Genomic DNA, 21,786 nt, shown 5'->3' with positions numbered 1-21,786 from the left:
TTCTCTTATTTTATATTAAACTTTGGTCAAATATCTGTCACATTTTGTGCAATTTTTTTACCTTGTGCAATACCAGAAAAATTCAGTTGAAATCAAGCCATTTGAGGCGAATTGGTCCGCCTCCGAAAAAAACTTGGCATTTGGATTTCCCGGCAAACATTGATTTTTGTGACGTCACGTGCGGGACGCCTCCTTCTGAATCCCATGTCAGCATTGGTTTGTTTATGAGAAAACGACCTCGTGGTTTTCTGCAAATTTCTTCAATGTTATCACGTAATTATTAAAATGGTTAACAGATGTATCGCAGGAGGGTGTAGCAACACCAATCATGATGGGATTAGTACTCATCGTTTTCCAAAGACCGGACAATGAGAGAGAAATGAGAGCACTTCGTATGAGGCACCCGGAAAAACTGGCAACATGCAACAGACCACAGCATCCTATGCGGGGCTCACTTCGTAAAGCCCGACGACTTTGAGAACTATTTGCAGTGGGAAATGGGCTTCAAGAAGCAACTTGATCTGAAAAAAGACGCAGTTCTATTTGTTAGAATGCCCAAAGCAACACCGTCTCCATTTGTGTCAGCGTCACCAAAGGAGCCAGCCGTGTTCGTCTCCCCTGACAGAAGGCGAAGTGCCACATCCACTGAGGCCCTCGAAGCCGAGGACCAAGTAGAGCCGAGAAAAAGACCAAGAAAATCGACAATTCACAAGTTGACTGTTGCCAGGGTAAGAAATAAGAGAGACTATACTCTAAATTAGGTGTTCCTGTGTTTGTGTGGTACACGGACAATGTTATTTATTGACACACACAAAAGTAAACAACATGAAAGCGCTGGGCGATGGTACACTTACTTCACATGTATCAAGGGATATGCGTGTCAGGGCTTGAGATCTTGGGACCTGTCAAACACATTAAATGTATATACACACTGTAAAAAAAGAATAGTCGAGAATACTTGAAATTTCAAGGTAACAGTCTGCATTAAGAATTTTATGTTTTGCCAACGATGTATGCCCATGATAATCCAAACTATGATAACACTGTTATCTTTATTAAGAATTCTTAATTAAGTCAATTTTCAATTCCTCATTCTGCCAACATAGATTTCTCTTTTTGCTGAACAGTGGCATTCACAGTAGTACAAAAAGGCAATTGAGGTTCTCACAATTTTTTGGGGGGCTTTTTTTACCTTTATTTGGATAGGACAGTGTAGAGACAGGAAATGAGCAGGAGACGGATCAGGAAATGACCTCAGGTTGGAATCGAACCCGGGTCCCCGGACTTATGGTATGGCGCCTTAGCCACCTGAGCCACGACAACATGAACTTCAACCGGAGAGAGAACCATGTTGCCCAGCCCTTGCATTTGGGAGAGGAAACCCCGTGTCTTGGTCATTAAGAGCATGTGCTGAATAAACACCTGTGACAATTATGTATTTTCAATTCAGATTATTCACTATTGCATATTTACACATCATTGAGGTGCACCCTATCAGTTTGATGTGGATTTTTCTGTTCGTTAATAATTATTCATATTTTCTTGTCCATTCAATTGTGAATATGGAATTACTTGAACAAAGCATAATTCTATTTTTTTAGAATTATCCACATCAAGAAAAATCCACATCAAACTGATAGGGTGCACCTCAATGATGTGTAAATATACAATAGTGAATAATCTGAATTGAAAATACATAATTGTCACAGGTGTTTATTCAGCACATCCTCTGAATGACCAAGACATGTGGTTTCCTCTCCCAAATGCAAGGGCTGGGCAATGTGGTTCTCTCTCCGGTTGAAGTTCATGTTGTCGTGGCTCAGGTGGATAAGGCGCCATACCATAAAGCCGGGGGCCTGGGTTTGATTCTGACCTGAGGTCATTTCCTGATCTCTCTCTCCTGCTCATTTCCTGTCTCTACACTGTCCTATCCAAATAAAGGTGAAAAAAGCCCCCCAAAAAATTGTGATAACCTCAATTGTCTTTTTGTACTACTGTGAATGCCACTGTTCAGCAAAAAGAGAAATCTATGTTGGCAGAATGAGAAAATTGACTTAATTAAGAATTCTTAATAAAGATAACAGTGCTATCATAGTTTGGATTATCATGGGCACATCGTTGGCAAAACATAAAATTATTAATGCAGACTGTTGCCTTGAAATTTCAAGTATTCTCAACTATTCTTTTTTACAGTGCAACTCTGCTTAGCCGATTCCATGTGTGTAGCTTATGAAATCTTTCTCCTACAGTAGCCAGTACTCCTTCTAAATGAAGAAATACATAAATACATAATGGTAATTAGAAAAAATATGATTCATGTAACAACAGATAGATGAGCATTGATACATGAATCCATGGGTTTAGAAGCTGAAGTTTTTAACTATCATCATTTCAATGCAAAATCGCTAGCTGCTAAACTTGGTCTACACAGACTGCGCACCGAATCCATGCAGGGTCTCTCTGCCTGCTGGCGGATCCGCACGTGACGTCACGAATCTGGATCAATCTGGTTCCAGACTCCCTTGGGATTTTTCCAGACGCGTTTTGTTATTTAATTTTTTTCTGCTGTAGACAGATGGCCTTGTGCAAAATGACCCTTCTGGATGAGTGTGTAAAGGGGCATACTTTCATATAAAAAAAAAAAACACTAAATTGATCCAGGATATGCACTTTAAGCTTTCTGCTCACCATTCACTTTATTAGGAACACATGGACACCCACACATTCATGAAATTATTCAATCAGCTAATCATGTGTCAGCAGGCCAAGGCAAAAAAAAAAAAAATCAAGCAGACGCAGGCTTCAGGTAATGTTCACATCAAACATGAGAATGGAGAGAAAATGTGATCTCAGTGACTTTGAATGTGCCATTATTTGTGCCAGAAGGGCCGGTTGGAGTATTTTAGAAACTGTTGATCTCCTGGGATTTTCACACACAACAGTCTCTAGAGGGTGACTGGAGGGAAAAAAAATCCCACAAGCGGCAGTTCTTTGGGCAGAAATGCCTTGTTGAAGAAAATGGCCAGATTGGTTTGATCTGACAGACTCTATAACTGGATGGACTACAACAGCAGAACACCACATCGGGTTATGCGTTTGTCATTCAACAAGATCAGAATTAAGATGACCTTAATTGAGAAGAATGGTTGTCTGGTCCACGGTGGTGTAGTGGTTAGCACTGTCGCCTCACGGTAAGAAGGTCCTGGGTTCGAGTCCAGTGGCTGGTGAGGGCCTTTCTGTGCGGAGTTTGCATGTTCTCCCTGTGTCTGCGTGGGTTTGCTCCGGTTTCGTCCAAAGACATGCAGGTTAGGTTAACTGGTGACTCTAAATTGACTGTATGTGTGAATGGTTGTTTGTCTCTGTGTATCAGCCCTGTGATGATCTGGTGACTTGTCCAGGGTGTACCCTGCCTCTTGCCCATAGCCAGCTGGGATAGGCTCCTGTGACCCTGTAGAACAGGATAAGTGGCTACAGGTAATGGATGGATGGGTTGCCTGGTCTTTTTCTAATGTTCAGTGGTCCAGTGTCAGTGATCTTGAGCCTTATCATTTTATAGCCTCAGGTTCCTGTTGTTTGTGCAATCTTTTATACATTCTGAGATGCTCTTCTTCTCACCATGTTTGTAAAGATGGTTGCCCATTCTGATGTCTAATGTGAGCATTAATTGAAGCTCTTGACCTGTAGGCTAATTGGTGGCTCTAAATTGACCATAGGCGTGAATGGTTGTTTGTCTGTGTGTCAGCCCTGCGACAACCTGGCAACTTGTCCAGGGTGTACCTCACCTCTCGCCCATAGTCAGCTGGGATAGGCTCCAGCTTGCCCAACAGGATAAGCGGCTACAGGTAATTGTCTTGGCCGGTTAGCTCAGTTGGTTAGAGTATGGCGCTAATAACGTCAAGATCACAGGTTCGGTCCCTGTTCCATCCTTTACGGGCGGCACGGTGGTGTAAGTGGTTAGTGCTGTTGCCTCACAGCAAGAAGGTTCTGGGTTTGAGCCCAGCGGTCGATGAGGGCCTTTCTGTGTGGAGTTTGCATGCTCTCCCCGTGTCTGTGTGGGTTTCCTCCGGGTGCTCTGGTTTCCCCCACAGTCCAAAGACATGCAGTTAGGTTAACATGGGGCAGCCTTGGGCTGAAGTGCCCTTGAGCAAAGTAGGGAACCCCTAACTGCTCCCTGGGTGCTCTGGTGTCGCTGCCCACTGCTCTGGGTGTGTGCGCGTGTGTTCACTGCTTCAGATGGGTTAAATGCAGAGGATGAATTTCACTGTGTACTTGAGTGTGCATGTGACAAATAAAGGCTTCTTCTAATGGATAGATGGATGGATGGCTTATTGCACGTCTTTAAATCAGACAGTCAAATCTCAGAGAAATATTCCACCCAAATCTCTTTATTTCATCATTTTTTGGGGCAGTAGGCCTATGTACAAAACAGCTGTATTTACACAAATGAGCCCACAAAAGCATGAAGAGGTCACACTAAGAGCTGTAGCATTGCTTGATTTGTACCCTGTTTTAAGCAGCACACATTTCCTGCTCAATTTTTTTTTTTTGTTTCCTATTTCGACGTTTGCACTGAAACTACACGATTGATACTTCTAGATTAAAAAAAAAAAGACCAGAATTGATCTCAAAGGGGCACAAAAGCACTAAACAGGACTGACTGACAGAGGCAATTAATTTGTTTCAGGAAAAAAACAAAAACAACCCCCCCCCCGAATATTTTCCCTTTTATACATTTAATTCAAAGTATTTCTATGAACTTTGAAAATGTCCTTCATTTTCACACAGTGATGACTTGCATTATCGAGCAAGACTGAGATCAAAGTCTGTCAGGAAGACGTACGTACGTACGTAAAACTCTCCTTCACCTCCCAGGGCTCCTCACTGGGAACACACTCACCTCTCTCATAACTACATATTTTAAGAGATTAAAGGTTTACTGGATTAATTCATAATCCTGATTTTAGCTTGTTACCAACAGAAATGAATAGAAAATTCTGCTCATGCACAGGCCACTGGGACAAATAAAACACAAAGTTAAACTCATTTTTTTTCAAAAATAAATACGCATATATATATCCTTGAATATTTACTCAACAGTTATACCTTCAGCTACCTCGCATCCTCCCTGATTGCCGATGTTCCTTACAGTAAGGCAACCACATGCACTGTTATCCTTTGCGCTAGAAATTCTCAATGATATCACATTTTAAATAAGGACACATGATCAGTGAGTTTGGCATTACTCAGGTACAAAGACAGTGTCAGGTTTAGGCCTATGATTATATGGCGTTGATCTAAATAGACTAATCTTTATGTCTGGGGGGGGGGAATGTATTTTACAAAACAGCTTGAGTTGAAATAAAAAACAAAACAAAAACTCACCATGTATGACTATTTCTGTCATGGCGTGGATTTGAATGGGAAGGCCTGAATGCTTTAAGCAGACGTAAACCCTTAAGGTGGCATTCTTCACAGATCGAGGGTCCAAATACATTAACAAAGAACCGATACACCATTTTATACTCAAGTGAGCACATTACAGAAAGAATTCACAGTCTGTTGTATCTAATGTTTTCGGTGTTTTATATAATTAAGGTGAACGTCCTTTGCACACAAATAACCAAGACTCAATGAAGGAGATTTTCTCACTATAGACAGGACACATGAGGTTTATAACACAACCGATCCCATTCTATGAATGCTGGAGCTACTTAGCTGGCTGGATGAATCACCTTTTTGAGGGTTTAGTCAGGTATTTTTATGCAATTTCTATTTAAAGAATATATAATGAGCTGACTATAGCTCATTCGTTTTTTTTTTTTTTTTTTTTAATTTTGTTGACTGCCTGGGAATGATATTGACAAAAATGTTTGCTCTGTAGTTTTATATGTCCGACTGTATGTATGTTAGACTGTACATTTTTTTCCCTTCAGATGTAACACAATACCAATATCAGTAGTGATTACGCAGAGGCAAAAATCAGATAACAATAATAAATAAAATAAAAATAAAACAGCATGCCCATGCCAATGTCTGAGAAACATTCCAGTCAGCTTTCCCTGATGAACGAGCTCCTGCTGCATGCTGCTTTTTTTGGGATATTTGGAGCTCAACATGGCACAGCTTTAGGAGCCTTTCGCTAAGATGAGAAAAGGATAGCAGTCTATGCTTAAAAGGCAAAAATACCACTTGATTGATGGATTAGAAGCGGTACTGAGGACTGAACAGAACAGGCCGAATCCAGCAAAGTGGAAACCAGATGAGAAATTCACCATGAAAAGGAAAGTGATGCAGTGCAAATGAAGTTTCTCCATGCAGTCTGTGCTCCCCATCTCTGCCTCTCTCTCTCTCACTCGGTCCTTTACTGGGCTACCAGTAAAGCAGGAGTCTGATGCAGGGCATCGTCACTCTATTATGTACATAATCACAATCCTGTCATCTGTCACTGTGGTACAGGCTGGAGCCATTTTCATCTTCTTCATCATCATCATCATCTTCAGCAGCAGTAGCAGTCACGGTGAAAACCCGAGCTCATGAGGTTTGTAGGAATGCTATAATGGTAACTGTGAATATATATATATATATATATATATATATATATATATATATATATAATAGAGAGAGAGAGAGAGAGAGAGAGAGAGAGAGAGACAGACAATGGTGTGAATAAATTATGAAATATAAATATGAAACACACTTCGACAGACTGTTTAATAGAATTTTTTGAAGGTTAAAGGTAGACTGACTTTCAGATTTTTCAAGTTTAGGTCAGGAAAAGAATTTTCCCCGACACCCAATTATCTTTGTTTAGTGGACCGAAAGCTACTGAACTCGAATCACAGACTTCCAATTTTATTAGTTTTTTTAAAATAGAACAATTAATGAATTTAAGGCCACGTGGCCCTAAATTCTCTGCTATTATTTCTTGCTTCACCATGACCCAATTCAAGATACTACTATGTCATGCGTCACATGGTGGGCTTTCCCTGTTTGCACAAGGCATTGTGGGATACAAATTTGAAACAGGAGAGAAAAATGGAGGACGTGAGTGTGCGAATGAAACGTGAAAGACCGACTACAGTAACGGAAAGTGAGAAGAAAAGACGCTATGTTGCGAAAGAAAGGAAACGCAGGACCAAACTAATAAATATCGGCGGTCAGCGAGCACCTCGGTGTGATCAGCTGTTCGTTTAGTGACAGAATGATGTACAACCCCGATTCCAAAAGAGTTGGGACAAAGTACAAATTGCAAATAAAAACGGAATGCAATAATTTACAAATCTCAAAAACTGATAGTGTATTCACAATAGAACATAGACAACATATCAAATGTCGAAAGTGAGACATTTGGAAATTTCATGCCAAATATTGACTCATTTGAAATTTCATGACAGCAACACATCTCAAAAAAGTTGGGACAGGGCCAATAAGAAGCTGGAAAAGTTAAAGGTACAAAAAAGGAACAGCTGGAGGACCAAATTGCAACTCATTAGGTCAATTGGCAATAGGTCATTAACATGACTGGGTATACAAAAGCATCTTGGAGTGGCAGTGGCTCTCAGAAGTAAAGATGGGAAGAGGATCAGCAATCCCCCTAATTCTGCGCCGACAAATAGTGGAGCAATATCAGAAAGGAGTTCGACAGTGTAAAATTGCAAAGAGTTTGAACATATCATCATCTCCAGTGCATAATATCAAAAGATTCAGAGAATCTGGAAGAATCTCTGTGCGTAAGGGTCAAGGCCGGAAAACCATACTGGGTGCCCGTGATCTTCGGGCCCTTAGACGGCACTGCATCGCATACAGGCATGCTTCTGTATTGGAAATCACAAAATGGGCTCAGGAATATTTCCAGAGAACATTATCTGTGAACACAATTCACCGTGCCATCCGCCGTTGCCAGCTAAAACTCTATAGTTCAAAGAAGAAGCCGTATCTAAACATGATCCAGAAGCGCAGACGTCTTCTCTGGGCCAAGGCTCATTTAAAATGGACTGTGGCAAAGTGGAAAACTGTTCTGTGGCCAGACGAATCAACATTTGAAGTTCTTGATGGAAATCAGGGACGCCGTGTCATTCAGACTAAAGAGGAGAAGGACGACCCAAGTTGTTATCAGCGCTCAGTTCAGAAGCCTGCATCTCTGATGGTATGGGGTTGCATTAGTGCATGTGGCATGGGCAGCTTACACATCTGGAAAGACACCATCAATGCTGAAAGGTATATCCAGGTTCTAGAGCAACATATGCTCCTATCCAGATGACGTCTCTTTCAGGGAAGACCTTGCATTTTCCAACATGACAATGCCAAACCACGTACTGCATCAATTACAGCATCATGGCTGCGTAGAAGAAGGGTCCGAGTACTGAACTGGCCAGCCTGCAGTCCAGATCTTTCACCCATAGAAAACATTTGGCACATCATAAAACGGAAGATATGACAAAAAAGACCTAAGACAGTTGAGCAACTAGAATCCTACATTAGACAAGCATGGGTTAACATTCCTATCCCTAAACTTGAGCAACTTGTCTCCTCAGTCCCCAGACGTTTACAGACTGTTGTAAAGAGAAAAGGGGATGTCTCACAGTGGTAAACATGGCCTTGTCCCAACTTTTTTGAGATGTGTTGTTGTCATGACATTTAAAATCACCTAATTTTTCTCTTTAAATGATACATTTTCTCAGTTTAAACATTTGATATGTCATCTATGTTCTATTCTGAATAAAATATGGAATTTTGAAACTTCCACATCATTGCATTCCATTTTTATTTACAATTTGTACTTTGTCCCAACTTTTTTGGAATCGGGGTTGTAACTGTCAGTGCACGGTCAAAGGTAATCCTGTAGATGGCAATAATACAACACTGTAGATGCCAGCTGATGTAAAACCCAAAAGAAGAAGAAGGTAAACCTGCGTGTGCTTACATGGACTTCCTCTGTCTGCTTGACTGCGCCAAGCGAGCGATTTCATGTATATTAGTTGCTCGGGAATCTCCTCAAATTAAATAACTTCCCAGCCACAGAATGGCCTGATTTTTTTTTTTTTAGATATTACAGAAATAAACATATATCACAATGACCAAATTTCAGAGGGAACTAAATTTCACCGGTTTTATGAAATTGAAAGAACATTTACTTTTAAGACATTCATTCTGTCTTTGAAGCTTCTGAATGTTTTATGTTAAAATTGTACCCTCTATGTTGGAAAAAAATTTAATCTCAAGCAGGAACATTTTGTAACGTGAATTGTGCTGCTTCCTTTTCTACCACATGGATTGAAATCTCACAGCTATGAGAGGAAAGTAATAGGCGTGTATGTTGAATGAGACTTCAGAGCTATGTCCCAAACTGAATTCTCTTCATTACAGAATTCCTAAATATGATGCCTAAAATGCAGTGATGCTAATAAATAAAGCTAAAAGCTCTTGTTGGAGGAGAAGGCGTTCTTCATGTAGCTCTAAGGCAGACATTGCCAAGATAACCTGACTCACTTTATTTCGCTGTTAAGCTAAATGGCAGTTTCTGGTGTGTGTGTGTGTGTGTGTGTGTCTTATTACTTGATCTATACCTCTTATGATCTGCGTTCTCACAACTACATCCTATAGCTTCCAACAACTATAAATATGAGGACAGATTTATAGTGTCTGTTTTACATCCTCTTAAGAAATCTTGATTTAATCTTACAGTTACAGTATACTTTACAACGTTGCTCTGATTACTCCTCTCGATACACGTTAATTAACTCTGCTTATGTTCAGTAGTTGAATGAAGCTGCTGACCTGTTGATGGAGATCCATGATGTAATCAGATTGGAGAGACTAGCAGTTCTGCACAGGACACACACATGCACACACAACACCATGGTTACACAAGGAACACACAGAGTTATTTAAATACTGCATTTTTGTGTAACATTTCTTTTTTTTTTTTACTTTCAGGTCTTTATCTTACAGCAGATAAAACGTCCAGTCACAAGATCTAGTCACTTATGAACTAATAAACTCAGAGTATGAAACACAGTACATAGGAGTTGTAGTTGTAAACACTTGTAGGGAAAGTGCATGAATTAAACCAGTGTTTTCATTCTTGAACAAATGTTTTGTTTTGTTTTTTATTATGGTCAGGTTCCCTGCCTGAACTGATAATCATATCATCAGTTTTAATTTGGCTAATCAGACACAAGGTATGCCACCACTCTTCCTGGAGCAGTTGGGGGTTAGGTGCCTTGCTCAAGGGCACTTCAGCCAGTCCTGCTGGTCCAGGAAATCGAACCAGCAAGCTTTTGGTCCCAAAGCTGTTTGTCTAACCATTAGGGCTTGAACAACAACAATAAAAAATTTATATTTACCTCCACCAACTTTGTTGGAGGAGGTTATGTTTTTGCCTGTTTGTTTGTTTGTTCCCAGTGGAACTCAAAAAGTACTGAAAAGATTTTAATGAAATTTTGAGTAAAGGTGGGCCAAGGAACATCCATCCATTATCTGTAGCCACTTATCCTGTTCTACAGGGTCACAGGCAAGCTGGAGCCTATCCCAGCTGACTATGGGCGAGAGGCAGGGTACACCCTGGACAAGTCGCCAGGTCATCGCAGGGCTGACACATAGACACAGACAACCATTCACACTCACACCTACGGTCAATTTAGAGTCACCAGTTAACCTAACCTGCATGTCTTTGGATTGTGAGAGAAACCGGAGCACCCGGAGGAAACCCACGCGAACACGGGGAGAACATGCAAACTCCGCACAGAAAGGCCCTTGCAGGCAGCTGGGCTTGAACCCAGGACCTTCTTGCTGTGAGGTGACAGTGCTAACCACTACACCACTGTGCCACTGGCCAAGGAACAAGTGATTAGATTTTGATGCAAATCTGAATGTGGCTTGGTGGAGGTATGCACACTACTGAGTGCCCTTCTAGTTTTTGTTTTGGGCATTTGAGCAGTTCTTTATGTAAGTGTAACACTGAAACTGCATGCCTATATTAAATGTGGACCTTTTTACTAGAATGTAAAAAGGATGTCCTTCCTGACACAACCCTCTCCAATTTATCCGGGCTTGGGACCGGCACCAAGAGTACACTTATGTACCCCCAGTGGCTGGATTTCCCTTAACGAAGAGACAGGAGGCAAAGTTGGAGGTGGCGGAGTTGAGGATGTTAAGGTTTGCGATGGGAGGTTGGACAGGATAAGGAATGAGCACATCAGAGGGACAGCACATGTGGAGAGCTCGGGAATTAAGCTAAGAGAGATGAGACTGAGATGGTATGGGTACATCCTGAGAAGAGATGCAGAGCACGATGGAAGGAGAATGTTGAGGATGGAGCTGCCAGGCAAATGAAAGTGAGGAAGGCCAAAGAGGAGATACATGGATGTGGTGAGAGAGGACATAAAAGTGGCAGATGTGGTAAAGAAGGATGCGGAAGACAGGGAGCAATGGAGACGAAAGATCCACTGTGGCGACCCCTAATCGGGAGCAGCCAAAAGATGATGATTCACTGGTGACATCACAAAAAAAAAAAAAACTATATTATCCTATTATACTATATTATGTAGAATCATAAGTCATGTAAAGCAGACTTTAAATGAGAATAATTTTCTTTTATATGTAGCATAGTATATTCGGGGCGGCACGGTGGTGTAGTGGTTAGCGCTGTCGCCTCACAGCAAGAAGGTCCTGGGTTCGAGCCCCAGGGCCGGCGAGGGCCTTTCTGTGTGGAGTTTGCATGTTCTCCCCGTGTCCGCGTGGGTTTCCTCCGGGTGCTCCGGTTTCCCCCACAGTCCAAAGACATGCAGGTTAGGTTAACTGGTGACTCTAAATTGACCGTAGGTGTGAATGTGAGTGTGAATGGTTGTCTGTGTCTATGTGTCGGCCCTGTGATGACCTGGCGACTTGTCCAGGGTGTACCCCGCCTTTCGCCCGTAGTCAGCTGGGATAGGCTCCAGCTTGCCTGCGACCCTGTAGAAGGATAAAGCGGCTACAGATAATGAGAGATGAGATGAGATAGTATATTCGGGACCTAGATGCTTTTTTAAATCTATGAATAAAACCATTAGGTAGTTAAGACAGAAACCATGTGAAAACAGTTTCCTTACTGTACAAAGTATGTATTAATTAGACTCATTTTCACATATTCCCTCTGTAAATTCCTGCATTTAAATGTTTCAGGTGAACAGACATTAGAGAATATGTCTCACCGATGTAGACTTGTGGTCAAGCGGTCGATCTAGTTTGATGCGGATATCCGTGCGGTTCTGCTCATGACCTTTACCCCCGTCGGGTGGTTTGCCTATACCTGTTGCATGAACAGTCCGCAATGAGCTTTCACACACTTGACATTACTCAACTTGACTGGGTGACACACATCAGACTGTACAACTCAAGTGATTTCTTCTCTTATTTATGGCTAAACCTTATCTCACCAGGAGAGCTTCCCTTTCTGGTGGTGCTGATGTTGTTTGCGTTGTCCTCTAGCCATGTGTTGTAGGTGAACGAGTCCCGCTTGTGTGGTGTTCCTGCTGATGACAGACTTTCCTAAATACAAAATGACACACACTTTTAGTCAACACAAATGCATCCACACACTCTATACATACCAAAAGAGATGTACTTCAGAATCGCTTCTAGCTACAATTACCAGATTATTTTAGAGCGTGCTTGTTGCTTTGAACAGAGAATTATAAAACACTCACCATGCCTGTATCATAGTCCTCAGTGGCCTCGGTCTCGTTCTCCTCCACCACACTGGCAAAACTGCTGGCATTTGAGGAGGAGCGTGACAAGTCATGAGCTTCAGGGATGGAAGGAGCTCTGAAGCACATGGCCGAGCTACACACACACACCACACACACACACTTTAATATCTATACAAGCTCACTGGTTTACTGTTTCATCCCGTAATCAATCTTTTTAAGTTCATATCCTTCACCTGTTCTTCGTGACAAGGACCTCAGGTGAGCTCTGATTGGACGAGTTTTCAGACTTGGGCTCCTGTGATATGTGTCCACTGTCAGGAGTCTTCTGTGCGCTCGGAGAACTCTCTCTGCTGCTACACATAAACACACACTAACCATTAGGGGGCAGCAGGAGAATTCTCTTCCACAATATATTTGGATATAATGCTCCAGTTAGGCGCAGGTGAAGACCAAGCTGCACACTACATCTGCTCGTTAGTAATGAGACACATTAGACATCTATATTTGGAACGAAGCATGCTGAATCACTACAGAATCTGCTGAAAAACAAGAATTCCAGAAGAGTTGCTGCGAGTGAAAGTTATGCTCTGAGGTTTAACATAGATCCACCGAGAGCTCTATTTTCGTGATTGTAATGCAAGTGCTAAAATAAGGCACCTCTTCATGGCATGGTGCAGGTGGCCGAAGTGTTTTGGGTTTTTTTTTTTTGAGAGCAACACTGCAGAAGAATGAATACATTAAAACTGACGTGGTTAGACGAGTTACGACAACATCCAAATTAAAATAGCTCCTTTAAATATACTTTAAAAACTGAGTACGGGATTCAGTGCAGTAACATTTTCTTAATAAGGTTTTATTTATAGATTTCGCATTAATATACAGCATGTTTTCTGTTATTAAATATTCTGTTGCTTGTATGAAATATATGGCGGTCAGCATGTGATGATGTGTCAACGATAATTCAAATTTAACTAACACCACACCAAGCTGAATGTTCTTATTTTTGATGAATAAAATAAAATGTAGGTTTCGATGAATTAATTTCTTTCTATCGAAGTGGGCAGACATCCACGAAACTGTTGGTTGAAATACTCTGATCAACGCTTTCATTTCCGACTGCAAAAAAAAAGAAAACTGGACAGTGATATATATATATTCTATCCACATTCACTGGATATGAGCAATTGCGTGCTCTGATTGGCTACTCTACTACTAGGATACCAGATGAGAAACAGCTAAAAGAATATAGTTTTTTTCCCCCACCCCCCAATATCTCCTGTTCCACACTCCAGCCCAGTCGGTGGCGGTAATGCACATTTACGTTGGTTTGCCAACTGCCAAAAAACCCAAAAGAAGAAAAAAAAAAACCAAAATACAAAAAAAGTAACAAAATATGGAATAAAAGTATTTGATGGTAAGAACATACCTTTTTAATTTTTCAAGAATTATTATTATAGCATTTTTCACAAATTGCTACTGTCATTTCGCCGGTTTGTTTAAATTCTAAGCAGAATTTATTTTGTCAGACATTTTGTATAAAGTTTGTCTCATCTCATCTCATTATCTCTAGCCGCTTTATCCTTCTACAGGGTCACAGGCAAGCTGGAGCCTATCCCAGCTGACTACGGGTGAAAGGCGGGGTACACCCTGGACAAGTCGCCAGGTCATCACAGGGCTGACACATAGACACAGACAACCATTCACACTCACATTCACACCTACGGTCAATTTAGAGTCACCAGTTAACCTAACCTGCATGTCTTTGGACTGTGGAGGAAACCCACGCGGACACAGGGAGAACATGCAAACTCCGCACAGAAAGGCCCTCGCCAGCCACGGGGCTCGAACCCGGACCTTCTTGCTGTGAGGCGACAGCGCTAACCACTACACCACCGTGCCGCCCGTATAAAGTTTGTATTTATCGAATTTGCAAAAAAGTAATAAAATGCTCTGTTTCTCAAAATCCAGTGAATGTGGCTAGAATAAAACAGTTATTCCACTCAATCTCGGCGTACATAGCTTATAGCCAACTTGGTGCTACGCGCCTCATCAGCTATCAGCTCATGTACGACTCAATTTCGTGGAATAACTGTTTTTTATATATTTCGTTATACCACTTATGCCAGCATGAACAATACTCTAATACTCACGTATACTGGCATGGCTCATGGCTCTTTAAGTTTATGTTAAGCAGACTTTCACTGTCAGTGAGAAAAAGTCTTGGCGCACGGACTCGGTGGAATTCTTATTATTTGGAAGCACTGTGTCTTTCAGCAGCATTTCTCCTCTATTTTTCATCACAGACACAGTATTTCAGCAGTGCACAATGCTTAGAGTTTGAGTTACTAATGCGTTTCGCATAGAGGTCAATTAAGCTGAATCATAAAACATACAGTGAGAAACTGTTGCTCATTCAGTGCTCATTTCACACGCGTGACTAATTTCATCATGTGCACAAAGGCTTATCTTATCCACTCTACTCCACTAGGTTATATCTAAATAGGCCAGGCAGTTCTGCAGTTAATAAGCTGATTCTAAGATGGCATTTCTACTTGGAGGAATCCATGATGAGCCTGCCGTTCCTGAGACTGACGCTGGGCAGAGAGACACACAGCACTGTCCTGTCCTCTGACAAGAGATTGGCAATCCTTCAGGAACCACACAAACACAAATACAATGGGACACAATCAGTGACCTTTTTCTTTGTCTTTACATCTAGTTGAAAGGAATAAAATATACAGTCTGGGGCAATTTAATAGGAACAAATGTACACCTGCTCGTTCATGCAGTTATACAGACCAGGTGATGTTTTTCTGACCTTTAACTGAACGATTTCGGCGAGTCTGTGCCCAATGTAGCCTCAGATTCCTGTACTTGACTGACAAGAGTGGAAGCAAGAATCCATCCACCTCAGTGATTAGCATTTTGCGCATTTCTACTCACCACAGTGACAAATAAACAGTGGCTGTTTGTGATACTGCAGCCTTCCTGTCAGCTCGAACAAGTCTAGCCATTTTCCTCTGACCTCTCTCATGACCAAAGCATTTCTGCCCACAGTAATGTCACTCACTGGATTTTTTTGTTGTTGTTTACACAGAATGACATTTGCATTCTGTGTAAACTCTAAAGATTGCTGTGCCTGCAAATCCCAGGAGAAAAGCCATTTCTGAAATAATCAAACCAGTCCGTCTGGCAGCAAAGATCATATTTCTCCCCATTCTGATGTCTGGTGTAAACATTAATTAAAGCTCTTCACTTGTATCTGGATGGTTTTATTCATGTGTGCACTGCTGCCACATGATTGACTGATCGGATAATTGCATGACTGTGCAGGGTTCCTGGTTTTCCTACTAAAATTGCTGGTGAGTATACGTGTCCACATGTCATGTATTACTTTCACAAACAGCATAACAAACACCAGTGTACTGAGCAATAACATGGCCTGAGACATTGCAGATGCTACTGCTTTCTGACTCAAGTTCCTGTGGGTCCTGAGTCACTGAGTTCCTCACTTTTTCTCCTGCACCTCCTGGATGTTCTCGATGCCGATGGCGCTGCTCCTGCGGGAGTTGAACGGGCCAGACTTTTTCCTCGTTGGACTTTTCCCAGGAATGATCAGAGACTGTAAGAGAGAGACGGTATCTGTGAGCTTTTGGTAATAAAAAAATACCATACCATACCATCACCCTCCCACATTTTGTAGTACATATAGTTTTGTTACAGTCTCCTGCATGTCATGGAATGATTGGGTTGGACAGCTATGTTATTTATTTTCCTCTTCAATTATGCCGCAGAACTATAGCCTTTTTCATTTATCTTTTTATTTTATTTTTTACAACACGATTGCAGTTTTCTTGTGACAGGATGCACTTTGACATGTCTGGGAGATTGAAAGCTATTGATGTGATCTAGAACTGGTTAAAGGCAACATGCTGGTCCACAGGCATCACTAAAGTGGCCCCAGGCTCTGACTACAGCACGAGGGTTTACGGATCACTGCGAGATAAAAGACAGGGGCTGAACTACTGAGCTTCGATGAGGTTTGCTTGCTTTACTGAGGCCACTTTGTTCTTTCGGTCCATTTACTGGGCTTTACTACTCCCACTTTACAGCTTTCAAAGTATGACTTGAAAAAGCCTTTTATCTAGAATGGCTTCAAAAGCACTGGGGAGAACCAACGCTGACTTCCCCTCCACTTTGTGGTACTATGCTAGCAAATTATTAAGTACCCTTCAAAATCCAGACAAGTGCAAAGAAATACACTGAGCTATATATACCACAACAAACAGGGAGGGAGACATTGGGAATGTAGTGATACAGGACACAATATGGAAGAATATTTGAAAAGGCGGGACATTGGAAAGCAGAACTGATAATTGCACCTTGATGACAATTATGCTGACTAAGTAAAAATGCAAATCATAAAAATGCCTTAAGCAGTTAGAACCTGTAATGACATGACAGAATGCTGTATTATTATTATTTTTGATCAAGACTCCATGCATTAATAATGAAACAATCATGAGCTACAGGTCATGAATGGTGTCCATATGCTGAATACAATTCTATAGAGGGCATCAATATAGGGGCTACTTCAAATAGGAGACGGAGATTGGCGCCGCCCTATGCGCCACATGGTGTGGGAAGGACTTTGATTCTATTTCAAATAGCTGCTCATGGTTGGACTAAGTATGTGTTCAACATGGGAACACAATAGGTTTCTGATTCAAATGGTTCATGTCATGGGAACACCGTTGGTAGGAAGCTGATAAATTAGTTAGCTAATGACTGAGGCAAGGATTTCGCTGCTCAGGCTTTTCTATGGACAATGTAAATGCATCTTTACCTCCACCACCTTTGTTGGAGAAGGTTATGTTTTCGTCTCCGTTTGTTTGTTCGTCTGTTCCCAACGTGACTCAAAAAGTAGTCAACGGATTTTGATAAAATGTTGAGGAAAGATGAACCATGGGCCAAGGAACAGTTGATTACATTCTGATGCAAATCTAGATATATATGGATCCAGGATTTTTTTTTTAATCTGTTCCCAACGATATTCAAAAAGTAGTGAATGGATTTTGATGAAATTTGGTGTACAGCTTTAGTATTACCCTAGGTGCAAGTGATTTGATTCTGATGTTGATAAAATGTGGCTTGGTGGAGGTATGCACTCTACCGAGCGCCCTTCTAGTTTGATAGTGAAAACAAAAAACAAAATTGTCTGGAATATCAACATTTTCCTCAAATGAGTTGAGAAACTATTAAGAAAAGACTGTGTAAGCATGCTATGGTGGTTAATATTATCCTATAAGAATACTGTTGCTGTGCAACAAAGAAATAAGCTAGCTAATAGGCTAAAAGTCTTTTATATAGACAATGTAAAGGCATTGTGACTGAAAAAGAAGTATCAGATGTGTTTGTGAATTGCTAAGAAGAGTCTGTATGATCAGACTTCCATGGATTCTGCCTTTAAAAATCAACATTGCGTCGCAACTTGTACAACCCCGATTCCAAAAAAGTTGGGACAAAGTACAAATTGTAAATAAAAATGGAATGCAATAATTTACAAATCTCAAAAACTGATATTGTATTCACAATAGAACATAAACAACATATCAAATGTCGAAAGTGAGACATTTTGAAATTTCATGCCAATTATTGGCTCATTTGAAATTTCATGACAGCAACACATCTCAAAAAAGTTGGGACAGGGGCAATAAGAGGCTGGAAAAGTTAAAGGTACAAAAAAGGAACAGCTGGAGGACCAAATTGCAACTCATTAGGTCAATTGGCAATAGGTCATTAACATGACTGGGCATCTTGGAGTGGCAGCAGCTCTCAGAAGTAAAGATGGGAAGAGGATCAACAATCCCCCTAATTCTGCACCAACAAATAGTGGAGCAATATCAGAAAGGAGTTCAACAGTGTAAAATTGCAAAGAGTTTGAACATATCCTCTACAGTGCATAATATCATCAAAAGATTCAGAGAATCTGGAAGAATCTCTGTGCATAAGGGTCAAGGTCGGAAAACCATACTGGGTGCCAGTGATCTTCGGGCCCTTAGACGGCACTGCATCACATACAGGCATGCTTCTGTATTGGAAATCACAAAATGGGCTCAGGAATATTTCCAGAGAACATTATCTGTGAACACAATTCACCGTGCCATCCGCCGTTGCCAGCTAAAACCCTATAGTTCAAAGAAGAAGCCGTATCTAAACATGATCCAGAAGCGCAGACGTCTTCTCTGGGCCAAGGCTCATTTAAAATGGACTGTGGCAAAGTGGAAAACTGTTCTGTGGTCAGACGAATCAAAATTTGAAGTTCTTTATGGAAATCAGGGACGCCGTGTCATTCGGACTAAAGAGGAGAAGGACGACCCAAGTTGTTATCAGCGCTCAGTTCAGAAGCCTGCATCTCTGATGGTATGGGGTTGCATTAGTGCGTGTGGCATGGGCAGCTTACACATCTGGAAAGACACCATCAATACTGAAAGGTATATCCAGGTTCTAGAGCAACATTATGCTGCCATCCAGACGACGTCTCTTTCAGGGAAGACCTTGCATTTTCCAACATGACAATCCCAAACCACATACTGCATCAATTACAGCATCATGGCTGCGTAGAAGAAGGGTCTGGGTACTGAACTAGCCAGCCTGCAGTCCAGATCTTTCACCCATAGAAAACATTTGGCGCATCATAAAACGGAAGATACGACAAAAAAGACCTAAGACAGTTGAGCAACTAGAATCCTACATTAGACAAGAATGGGTTAACATTCCTATCCCTAAACTTGAGCAACTTGTCTCCTCAGTCCCCAGATGTTTACAGACTGTTGTAAAGAGAAAAGGGGATGTCTCACAGTGGGAAACATGGCCTTGTCCCAACTTTTTTGAGATGTGTTGTTGTCATGAAATTTAAAATCACCTAATTTTTCTCTTTAAATGATACATTTTCTCAGTTTAAACATTTGATATGTCATCTATGTTCTATTCTGAATAAAATATGGAATTTTGAAACTTCCACATCATTGCATTCCGTTTTTATTTACAATTTGTACTTTGTCCCAACTTTTTTGGAATCGGGGTTGTAAATCAGTTTTTTTCATGAGTAAATTTTTTTTTTCTTGTGGAATCTTGTAAACACAGGGAACGTAACCCAATTTGAAAGCAGCATTTATCATTCTACACATAAAACTAAGTGAAGCCAAGCTACTCCATACTGTTTCCTCTGGGATCTGAGGTCTGCCTTTACAGTGCTACAGTGGTAGTGTGTGGCTAATGAGAGGCCATGCAGTGGAAGCAAAAGATGGAGAAAAGAATGAGAGTTTTACATGAACCTCTTCTATTGTTCCTATCCCTATGGCACTGCCGCGACGTCCGTATTTACTGGGACTTTTCCCTGGGACAAGCAATGACTGCAGAGGGGCCATACAAACAGAGAGACACAAAGAAAGAAGGGGGGTGGGGAGGAGAGGGAGAGGGAGAGGGAAGAGACCATGAATTGTCATGCAGCAGGTTGTTATAAAACCACACAGGGCAGTTGTCGGGCTTAATAATTCGACAGTAAAAGGGTTATTATGGAAACAACACAGCAGCCAGATGAGGAGCCTGAGGAGCCATGGCTGGGTACGGAGGCCTGTGAGGGACAAGAGAGCAGGGCTGAGAAAAAGAAGCACACACAGCAGACAGTTAGAGACAACCAAGACACTGCGGACACACATACATTCATACAGGTTATTTCACATAGTCTATGGTTAAGATAACCAATACAGGTTTTACAGTATGCTAAGAAATGAATGAGTCTAATAATACATTTTATTTGCAAATTGATTGTATATCCTGCATCCTTATTTTTTGTGATATCTGAAAATTGGGTGGGATTTCTTAGAGTATTCCAAGCCCTATTTCACACCCTGGACTTTCATTATAGTTGATAAACGCACAGTAGGCGGCACGGTGGTGTAGTGGTTAACGCTGTCGCCTCACAGCAAGAAGGTCCAGGTTTGAGCCCCGTGGCCGGTGAGGCCCTTTCTGTGCGGAGTTTGCATGTTCTCCCCGTATCCACGTGGGTTTCCTCCGGGTGCTCCGGTTTCCCCCACAGTCCAAAGACATGCAGGTTAGGTTAACTGGTGACTCTAAATTGACCGTAGGTGTGAATGTGAGTGTGAATGGTTGTCTGTGTCTATGTGTCAGCCCTGTGATGACCTGGCGACTTGTCCAGGGTGTACCCTGCCTTTTGCCCGTAGTCAGCTGGGATAGACTCCAGCTTGCCTGCGACCCTGTAGAACAGGATAAAGCAGCTAGAGATAATAAGATGAGATGAGAAACGCACAGTACAGGAGTCTGTAAACCTCAACCGTCAATGTCAGAGGATTCATATGACTCACACAGCATGTAAAATGCACACAGACAAGAAAACAACAACAACAACAACAACAATGTGTTCCCTCAGAAATCAGGAGAAACACAGTAATCTGATACAGGATGTTTGCTCCTTGGGGATAAAACCCTGTGGTTGTTAAAAAGGGAGGGGGGTCTCAAAGCAAACATGGTCAGAAAGGGCAGTGACGTAATTCACGTGGTGTCAGACAGCTGCAACAATCCCCACGGCTGGCAGGAACTCCATTAGAGCAGCTGTACTTGGCAAAGAGAAACAGTGATACAGAGAGAAGCAGGCAGGCGAGTGAGCTGTCTGTCTGAGAAGGCCAGTTTTGCCCTCAAGCAGTGTGACCCAGGCCTGCTGTGTACACGTATATACTCACCACACACAGCAAAGCACAGCTCAGCTCACTGTCAGCTCATGCCTGTGGATAAAACACCAGAACAGAAAAAAAAGAAACTTCCAGCACTCTCTCTCTCTCTCTCTCTCTCTCTCACACACACACACACACACACACACACTCAGCAGGTTGTGATGTACCCTTCACTCTCATGCCACATATAGGTCTTCTTTCCAACACTGTCAGCACGACCTCTGAAACCGTGGTTCAACATTCTGGTACAATTTCATCCCAAAACCATATGCATTTGCAAGAACACACCCTGGACAACACACACATACCCTTAAGGCTTGCCAAGAACTTCAACAAAATGGAGT

The 21,786-nt window shown here is 41.6% G+C and overlaps 1 protein-coding gene across 20 annotated transcripts in view; it reads right to left on the bottom strand.

The window, feature by feature from the left end:
* Positions 1-4,365: 4,365 nt before the first annotated feature.
* Positions 4,366-21,786, bottom strand: part of rap1gapa (RAP1 GTPase activating protein a) — a 205,717-nt gene continuing 188,296 nt past the window's right edge. For 13 of the 20 annotated variants that reach the window (XM_060938270.1, XM_060938274.1, XM_060938279.1 and 10 more), the window contains 8 exons: positions 20,021-20,104; positions 16,202-16,311; positions 12,923-13,042; positions 12,687-12,822; positions 12,417-12,528; positions 12,192-12,289; positions 9,778-9,825; positions 4,366-6,563 (listed from right to left, as the gene is read on the bottom strand). In XM_060938270.1, coding sequence (XP_060794253.1) covers positions 9,817-9,825; positions 12,192-12,289; positions 12,417-12,528; positions 12,687-12,822; positions 12,923-13,042; positions 16,202-16,311; positions 20,021-20,104 — 669 coding nt within the window. In that variant the 3' untranslated portion in view covers positions 4,366-6,563; positions 9,778-9,816. Of the gene's footprint in view, positions 6,564-9,777; positions 9,826-12,191; positions 12,290-12,416; positions 12,529-12,686; positions 12,823-12,922; positions 13,043-14,737; positions 15,338-16,201; positions 16,312-20,020; positions 20,105-21,786 lie in introns of those variants that run through there. The other 7 variants (XM_060938272.1, XM_060938280.1, XM_060938289.1 and 4 more) reach the window with 6 other exon arrangements.

The sequence above is a fragment of the Neoarius graeffei genome, chromosome 13 (assembly GCF_027579695.1).
Source record: "Neoarius graeffei isolate fNeoGra1 chromosome 13, fNeoGra1.pri, whole genome shotgun sequence".
In the NCBI taxonomy this organism is placed as follows: Eukaryota; Metazoa; Chordata; class Actinopteri; order Siluriformes; family Ariidae; genus Neoarius; species Neoarius graeffei.
Note: the sequence above shows the minus strand (reverse complement) of the source record. Positions and strands in the feature narration are given on the sequence as shown.